An 8,488-nucleotide genomic window follows, 5' to 3' on the forward strand; every position below is an offset into this window, starting at 1 on the left:
GGCCGCCAAGCCCCCCCCCCCCCCCCCCCCATTCAGCTCTGTGTCTGCGGGAGCCTCCAAACTTCCTGGCGGCTTCCAAAACCCAGAAGATGCCGGGAAGCCTCCAGCATGGAGAGCTTGGCCAGGATGGAGCCACAGGTGGCTGCCTAGGGCCACTGTTGCAGGAAGGGCAAATGATTGCTCCCCACTGCCCCCCCCCAAAGTAACCCTGGCTGGCTTCATGCAATCGAGAGGGGACCCGGCTGCCCTCATCCCCACCCAGCCCCAAGAACCACAACCAGCCGAGCAAGGAGAAGAGGAGCTTTATTCCCAAAGAGCTTCCAAGAGTGAAGCTGGCAGGATGGAAGGAAAAATGGTGGCGCCAAAGTCAGGCAGGACACGAAGCCCCCCCCCCTCCAGGAGCCGGTGCCGAGTGCCTGAATGGCAAGGGAGCCCCTGCTTCCTATGGTGCAGTGGAGGCCTCTCAGGATCCCCACGAGCCCCTCCGGGCCCCTGCCCGGCTGCACTCTGCAGGATGGGCGCTCCGTCTTCCTTCCCCCCGTGCCCCCTAATAGGGCTGCCATTGGGTTCCCCCACAGCTGGCAGCTCAGAGGCTTGTGCGAATTCCTGCCAGCCACTCTCAGTCTTCCTGCTTCCCGTCTTCTCCCTCAAGCTCTCCTCTACATCAGTAGACAACGCACAATCCACAAGGAAAGTTCACATTCGCCCGTATCGGCTTCCCCTGTGGTGGCCCCTCTTCCATCACAGAGGAACTCAAAGACCCAAACTAACGCAAGGAAGAATGGGCAGCCAGGCCCATCCCCCGCCTTCCCTTTACCCCATAAAACCCCAACAGAGGCAAGGAGAAAGTGGCCCCTTGGGGTGCAGGCGCCACAGGTTGAAGCAGCTGCTGTACAGGAAGGAGCCATGCAGGGCAGGGAGAGAGCGGGGACGGCGGGTCAGCAGGCTCCCATCTCTGCCTCTGGCCATCCCTCCCAAGGAAGAGGCTGCCGGGTGGCCAGGATGGCTGGCTTGCCTTGCAGCTGAGAGAAGGGGGGGGGGGGGCTGCAGCAACTCTTGGTGTTAATGTGGGAAAGGAGATGCAGCCCACCCCTCTTTTTCCATGCTTGAGGCAGAGAAGCAAAAGCAGGCTCAGCTGTTACGATGCGGGGGACAGACAGCTAAGCGTCTTGCAACATACCAGGACAGAAGCCACAGTGCCAGACCACTGCAGGGCAGGGCATATGCTGGTCAATGCTGGGTTAACACCAAAGTTTGCGTGCACACCCCTCCCCCCCCCAAATACTGTGCAAGAGTAGCCCTGGGAGGGTGCCTGGTCAGTTTCCCTTTGGCAGTCCTCCAAAAAGCATCCCAGGGAGCAGCGAGGCAGGAGGGATCCTACGTGAGGCGGCTCAGGAAGGGGCAGCCCCCACCACCGGGAGCTCTGCTACTTCCGGAGCACCACGGGCCCCTGCAGTGGCCCCTCCAGGCTCTGCACATAGGAGAGGGCGCTCTGCAGGGAGGTCAGGCAGTAGCCCTCTTCCCCAATCAGGTATCTGGGAGAAAAAGGGGGAGGAGGTGTTGCTCAACCAGGGATCCACAGAAACTGTCCGTCCCCGTCCTCCCCGCTCAAAGAGCCCGTCTCCTCCCCCAGGAAATCCCTTTTCCACCCTATCATCAGATACATGCAGAGTGTTATTAGGAGCAGCGACTGCCATTTCTGGACCCTCAAAATTGGCAGAGGGGAGCCTGGCGATGGGGCAGCCCCAGAGATGCGACCAGGCAAAGGGCAGAGCCAGCAGCCTGCCCCAACTCCTGCCTGGGGCTTCTGCCTGGGCCCTGCAAAGGTGGATGAACATTTGCCACGCCTACCCTTCATGGATGAACTCTTCCAGGGCGGCACACTCGGAGACCAGCTGAGGCAAGTTGCTCTGGAGGACCACAAAGGACAGGATGGGCAAGAGGTCATCAGCACCGCTGCAAAGGGAGGGGCAGAGCGAGTCAAGCCTGGCTCCTCAGCTCAGCAGCTGGCAGTGCTGGGGGACGCTGGTGCCTGGGCTGCTGCAGCACTGCTGCTTTCAGGGCAGGGCCTGCCCAGAGCTTGCCCAGGAAGTGGCAAAGTGGGCTTCAGAACCAGGCGTCCCATCTGGATAGGACACTGCGGTCAGGTGCTCACATAGCGGCGGATGCCGGTGGCCGTTGGCTCCCACAGTATTCCTCTGCACATTCACAGATGACTCGCAAGGTCCTCACTGAAGAGACGGAGGTGGGGAGGAAGACAGGGCACACAGCTCTAGGACTGGCCACTCTCATTCATCCTCCCGATTCCCACAAGCATTTCTCGGGGCTGGCTTTCTCTGGCCGAAGGGGAGGGAAGCAAGACCACTTTTTCCAGGGACTTTTCAACCCCTGGTAAGCTCGGATCTCTTGCTCCCCCAGCCAAACCAGCTGGTCTCTCCCTCCCAATTAGGAAGCCCAGCGTGTCTGTGCTGGATGAGGCCAGAAAAAGTTCCAGGGTTAAGTGGGAGAGCTCTGGCACCTCTCTGCCTGGAAACAAATGTGGGGGAGGAGTTTCTAAAGTGCCCCCAACCCCAGTGGGCGACTCTTGGCCTCCCTCCGGATTCCAGCCCATCCCAGTTTGGCCTCACCGATGCACTCCAGCTTCCTCTGTGGGCAGCTGCTGGGAGGGAGGAGGAGCAGCTCCTGCACGGCTGCAGCGTATGGGGGAGGCCCTTCTGCCTTGGGTAGCAGCTTGGAGGGGATGCCCATCTCAGTTGGAGAGGTCTTCCTGCGCAGCTCCATGCTCTTGGACAGAGCCTCTTCCTGCGCCTTGTAGACAGTCCTAGAGGGTAGGAAGAAAGGGCTGAGCAGACCCTGGTGGCTCGGTGGGCAGGCTCCCTCCCTTTCCTTTGCCCATACACCAGTCAGCCGATGCTCCTTGCCAGGAGGAGGGAGGGAGGAGAGGGTTTTCTGCCTCTTCCTGCCCAGCAGCCCCCAAACTCTCCCTCCCCTTTTCAACAGCACCATCCAATCAAGATTTGGGGGGGGGGTGCTGGCTGGCTCACTCCCACCTGTACACAGTCAAGAGGGGCCTCCAGAGTGGGCCGAAGAAGGCTTCCTCCAGCCGCGCCAAGCATTGATCCTTGGCGGCCGCCGTGTTGAGGCCTTCGAAAGCCAGCAGCGTCAGGGACAGCAGTCTGTCTGCAGGGAGGAATCAGCCCACCTCCATCAGTGCAAACCTCTAGGAAGGAGATGCGACACACCCCACCCCTGCCATGGATTGGCCTGCAGCAGCCGGCAAACCAGATTCCTTCCCCCTCCCTGGCAGTCCAGTCCTGGGGCTGCCCACCCAGGAGGCTCACCTATGGAGTTGTGAATGTCCTTCACGACCGCCTTGAGGGCCTCCTTTTGGGAGCCCTTCTTCCCAGCCAGAGGGCTTTGCAGGGGCCCTGCTGGCCCGGCTTCAGAGGCTGACAAAAATTGCTCCAGGTCCTCGAAGGAGCTCTCCCGGTCAGCCAATGGGGGGGACACACGTCCTTCTTGGGGGGGAAGCAACAGGCTCTGGTCCTCAATGAAGGGGGTGCCAGAGATGCTATGGCGGAGGTTCAACTTGTTGTGTTCCTGGACAGAATACATGGAGTGCAAGCTTTGGGACGAGCGCAGCCTCCGTCCCTCGGTGGCCGATGGCAGGAAGACCTCGGCGTCCAGCGAGGAGGAGAGGGACCAACCACGCGAGGCGTCTGTCCTGCTTTGGCTGATGAGAGGATAGATCCGATTGTAGGCCGAGCACTGCAGCTTCTTCAGCAACTGGCAGATGGGATGGTCCGCAAAGCTGGAACCAAAGAAGGGGCCGTCACCGAACATGGCTGGGGTCCCCTCGCTTGGGAAACTGGGCAGCAGGAACGACCCACCCCTTCCCCCCTTGCTCTCCCTGCAGGGGCTGCGCTGGTAGGCAGAGGAGGAACCGGCTTCTTCTGAAAGAGGCTCAGGCAAAGTCCAGCCGGGGAGTGTCCTTCTGTCCCTCCAGGCCAACTCAGAAGTCCGCTAAGGGACCCAGGGGCTTTCCCAGTGGGAAATTATAGCTCCCCCCCATCCTGATCTCATCCCCACTGGACGATTGTGCCCTGCTCCCCACCTCCCTACCTGAGCAGGTGCAAGAGAAGCTTTGGCACCAAGGATAGATCGCTGGGATGCTCTTTCAACTGGGCTTTCCACAATCTCGGCCAATCCTGGGGGGCGGAGAAAGCAGAGAACACTGAGCTACAGCCCCCCTCCCCCATCGTCTCTCTCAGCCCCTCCCTGTCTGCTTCTTGGGGACTTTTGCACACAAAACAGCACGCTCCGTCCTTGACGTGGTCAACCCTGGAGCCTGCTGACATACGTGGTCCTGCTCGTACTCCAGGATGGCGGCGTAGATGGCGCGCTGCTCCTGCTCTTCTGGGGTCAGCACCGCATTACTGGAGAACCTCCTAAGGGGTGGAGGAACACGGGCTCAGAGGAGCAGCTGGGCCCCCTCCCTCCCCACCCATGAACGGAGAAGGGGGGCAAAGCATCCCAGGCCCAGCTGACTTGCCTGTTGGCAGCTTCCTGCAGCCGCAGCCGATGCTCCTCCATCTTTCTCTGGAGCTGGGGGGGGGCAGAGTCAAGGTCCTCCCCAGCAAGGCTTCAAGCTGCCCCAGATAGCCCCCACCTGGGTCCTCTGGCCAGCCAGCAAAGGCAGTTGGGCCAAGTCCCAGTCCAGCTCAGAAATGACAGAGGACAGCTGGCTGCAGAGACAGCCAAAGAGAAATCAGAGGGGGTGGAGTGGTTCCCCTAAAATGAAGCAGGATGGGGATCTGGGATGGGAGACCACTAGGGAATCCCAGGACTGCGGTCTAGTCTCCTGTGGGTTTGCCAGCTCAGCCTGGGAGAGTTCTCCCTCCCTTTGCCACAGAAAAGCCAGAAAGGATACGGCCTCTTCCCGGGCTTTTGCGATCACCAAATTCTCCATCATCTGACGTTGCAGAGAAAGTGTCTGTTGAGCAAAAAATAGTAGTAAAGCAGAGTCCACAGGACTGAATGGAGGACGAGGGAAAGGAACGTGTAACCAACCAACCAACCTTTGTTTTAAAAGGGGAAGCACAGCTTCATCTCAACTTTTGGGCAAACAGGGCCCAAAAATGTGTGGACCACACTGCCTGGCTCCCATGGGGCCCCAGAGGCCCATTATCTTCCCAGCCGGCCCCACTTGCCAGAGAGGTCTTCTGCACCGCCTGGTTGGGGTTGAGCCGGGCCAGCCGGGCCTCATAGGTAGCTCTCAGCTTCTGGTTTTGCAGGGACGCCTCTTCCAGCGGGCTCAGCTCTCTGCTGCAGAAGAAGAAGCTCCTTCGAGGCCGTGTCACCTGGACCAGCTCCAGGCAGCAGCTTGAGGGTCCAGCCACCCAGCGCCCAAAGGCCCCCACACCTCCCTCTTACTTCCTGGGGCTGTGCACTTGAGTGATCTGCAGCTTTTGGAACATCTCAGGAGGCAGAAACGGCGACAGCTTCCTGCCTTCATCAGAGGAGACTCTGCGGTGCCGAGAAACAGGAGCAGGGCCCACCTTCTTCCCCACCAGCTTGGCCTTGGCCTTTCCTAGAATTGGGGAATTAAGAAAAACACAGTCAAAGTCCCATTATGGTCAAAGTAAACATCTCAGGACTCTCAGAGGGGCAAAACAGGCCGAAGTCGCGGGCCAGAGTGCAGGGTCCAAGGAAGAACCAGACAGCCAGGAAGACAAACATTGGGGCCAATGGCAAAACCCAGCTCCCAACCTTTGCATGGAAGCACAGAGCATGTTCCAATTATGAAGCAGGACATGGGCTTCAGACACACATCACGCACATTAGGCATCTGCCCAGTTAAAAACAACCATCAACACTGGGTGCATTCTAAGCCGATTGCGGCCAGTCTTGAGAAGCTAAGTAAGGTCAGACCTGGTTAGCAATTAGATGGGAGACCAACAGGATACCTATAGGACATTAGGCTAGTCTGGGAAATAGAAAAAACTCCCTGGAAGAAGGCAATCAAACACCATTTCCACACCATTGCCAAGAAAATGGCAGGAAGGGATCAGGGGAGCCACCAGGAGTCCATATGGCAACTTAAAGCAGCGGTCTCCAAACTTGGCAAATTTAAGACTTGGAAACTTTAATTCCAGAATTCAGGGAGTTGAAGTCCACACATCTTAAAGTTTCCAAGTTTGGAGACCCCTGACTTATCGGAAGCTTTATTCTAAAATCATCATTTAGAGGCGAAGCCCTTACTAAGCAGTGAGGCCAATGGACTCTTTCCCGCCTGGACTCAACTTTTGACCAGGTCCCATTGAAATGAGGAAGACCTCCTCCTTTTATTCTGCTTGATGAAAAGGGGAGGGGGATGCCTATAAAAAGAAACCGTGCTCACCAATTTTAGAAACGCTGCTCTTGGCTCTTTCCAGGCACTGCTCCGCTACCTTGAGCATCTTGGGGGTGTCAGCCGCCAGGTCATTTTCATCCCCTTCGGGACAAGGAATGTGTGATTGTGTCTGTCCAATTACAAGGGGATGCAAACCCACCTCAAAAAGACCTCCAAGAGAGCTCGGTGCCAACCACCTTTCCCCTCCATCTGGCAGGATTTAGCCACTCTAGGACCCCCCCCCCAGTGGGATCACCCACCTCCAGGAAAAGTGGTTTTTGCCCATCATTCCTTCCCCAAAAACAACAGATGAAGCATTTCTCAACCTTAAGGAATTTTAAGACAGGTAGACTTCAACTGCAAGGATCCCCTGCTCAGAATGGATGGCTGGGGAATTCTTGGAATTGCAAGTCCAACATCTTCAAGTTGCCAAGGGTGAGAAAGACCAATCTAATGGGGCTGCTCCTATCAACGCTTTGGTCCCGTCATCCTCACAAGACCTGACCAGCAAAACATCCTTTCCTGAAGCAGCTCCATCACCCGGGACACCAAGGGGGGGGTGACCAGGTGAGGGTGTTGAGAAGAGAAGGGCCAAGCACTGCAGCTCCAAAGGAAACGATTGGGGCATTATTTCATCTTGTCAGGGTCACTTGTCAAAATGCTCCCACTTGGAAGGGGGGTTTCCATGCCTTTATTTTGTTATCTTAAAGACACCAACTCTAAAGCTTATCTTCCTTCAAGAAAACTGGGGGAAAAGCAGGGGTTACCAGTCGTGGCTGCCGCCTCTTCCAGGAGAACCTGGGTGATGTAGCTGATGCTCTTTAGATAGTCCACGTAGGCTTCCTGCCAAGGAGAACAATTCAGCAGGTGAAAGGGCCGTCCTAAGAGGCCGAGGCCAAAGCCAGGCCCTTCCGGGAGAGAGCCAAGAGTTGCCCAGCTCTTTTGCTGCCTGCCCCGGGAGGCTCCCACAGCAGATTCATCCCCGGGATCCGATTCATCAAGGAAGGGGGGGGAGGGAGGGCGGGAGAGGCTCCCGGAGCGCCTTCGGCCGCTCAGCGCGGAGCTTTCGGTCTCCAGGCAACGGGGCCAAAACTCCTGAGGGGCGGGGGAGGGGCTGAAAGACCCCCTGAGCCCCCCCGGCCGCTGGCGCAGAGAGAAGGGGGCCGGGAAGCAGGGCGGGGCCCCTCGGCGCCCCTCACCCGCGGCCGGTCTGCGGCGTCCAGCTCCAGGGCAGCCTTGGCCAGCTTCATGGCGCCCTGCAGCGGCTTCACCGGCGGCTCTGCGGCGGCGGCGGGCGCGGCCGCCATGGCTGGGCCGGAACTTCGCCGCCGAGGAGCGATGGGCGCTCGGACGGGGCCGGAGCCGGTGAGGTCAGAAGGGGCGCGGCTCCGGGAGGCGGGGCGGGCGGGGGAGGAGCCCCCTCGCTCGTGACCGGCCGCGCCCGGAGCGGCCCCGGGGAGCCGCTGCTGGGCGGGCGGCCGGTCTCGGGGCTGGGCTGGGCGGGGATCGCTCCGCGCATGGCAGGAAGGCCCGCCTGGGCTCCGCAGTCCCTCCAGCTCGACCCCCGCCCGGCCTTCCTCGCAGCGACTCTTCTCCCGCGGGAAGCCAGCTGGGCTCCCCCCCTTCAGCCCCGCTCTCCGGCTCGGCGTTCTGTGCACACTCAGCCGGCCCGGCTAGTCCCCAAATCCCGACTGAGCACACACGAGGGGCGGGCGACGCGGGGCTCGGCACCGGTCATGAGTCCCAGGCCCCCGGACACCCCCCCAAGGCCTCCCCAGCCGGCGGCCGCCCGGAGGCCCCAGTTCAGGCGGGGAAGGCGGCAGCCCAGTGTGGCGGGGGAGCCCCGTCTCCGGCTCCGCGGACGGCCTCCCTTGCGGGGGTCGGAGCGGGCCGGTCTTCCAGGGCCCCTTGAGAAGAGCGCCCGGCCTGTCCGCCCGCCCCGCTGCTCCCCCGGGACTGCCCGGCGGGGCTCGGGGGCTGCGGCTCAGGGTCGAGGCCGCGGGCGGGGCTGCTGCTGGCGCGGCCGGCCGGGCTCCTCCGTCCGCCAGGGGCGCTGCGAGCCTGGCCAGCCACGGCGGGGGGGGGGGGTAGGGGGAC

At 60.3% G+C, this 8,488-nt stretch overlaps 1 protein-coding gene across 2 annotated transcripts; it reads right to left on the reverse strand.

The window, feature by feature from the left end:
* Nucleotides 1-286: 286 nt before the first annotated feature.
* On the reverse strand, nucleotides 287-8,038 carry VPS9D1 (VPS9 domain containing 1). Of its 2 annotated transcripts, XM_070953065.1 has the most exons (15): nucleotides 7,591-8,038; nucleotides 7,159-7,234; nucleotides 6,401-6,493; nucleotides 5,434-5,590; nucleotides 5,211-5,325; nucleotides 4,931-4,993; nucleotides 4,553-4,605; nucleotides 4,361-4,448; nucleotides 4,123-4,208; nucleotides 3,342-3,811; nucleotides 3,051-3,180; nucleotides 2,628-2,821; nucleotides 2,156-2,231; nucleotides 1,852-1,956; nucleotides 287-1,535 (listed from the first exon to the last, which is right to left on the reverse strand). In XM_070953065.1, the coding sequence occupies exons 1-15, from the start codon at nucleotides 7,696-7,698 to the stop codon at nucleotides 1,427-1,429; spliced, it is 1,923 nt and encodes a 640-aa protein (XP_070809166.1). In that variant the 5' UTR covers nucleotides 7,699-8,038; the 3' UTR covers nucleotides 287-1,426. The 2 variants fall into 2 exon arrangements, with proteins under 2 accessions (XP_070809166.1, XP_070809165.1); XM_070953064.1 differs by lacking the exon at nucleotides 7,591-8,038 and having other exon boundaries at nucleotides 6,401-6,521; nucleotides 7,159-7,230.
* Nucleotides 8,039-8,488: the final 450 nt, after the last annotated feature.

Source organism: Pituophis catenifer, unplaced genomic scaffold (assembly GCF_029215685.1).
Source record: "Pituophis catenifer annectens isolate HBS135680 unplaced genomic scaffold, rPitCat1.0.hap2 SCAF_13, whole genome shotgun sequence".
In the NCBI taxonomy this organism is placed as follows: domain Eukaryota; kingdom Metazoa; phylum Chordata; class Lepidosauria; order Squamata; family Colubridae; genus Pituophis; species Pituophis catenifer.

What these genes read in the sequence shown, in the direction of transcription:
- VPS9D1 (XM_070953065.1), bottom strand. Translation starts at nt 7,698, where the DNA reads ATGGCGGCCGCGCCCGCCGCCGCCGCAGAGCCGCCGGTGAAGCCGCTG. An exon ending in TGGAGTACGAGCAGGACCAC is followed by an intron (nt 4,209 to 4,360) that starts GTATGTCAGCAG and finishes TCCGCCCCCCAG; the next exon opens with GATTGGCCGAGATTGTGGAA. An exon ending in CCCCTCTTGACTGTGTACAG is followed by an intron (nt 2,822 to 3,050) that starts GTGGGAGTGAGC and finishes CCTACCCTCTAG; the next exon opens with GACTGTCTACAAGGCGCAGG.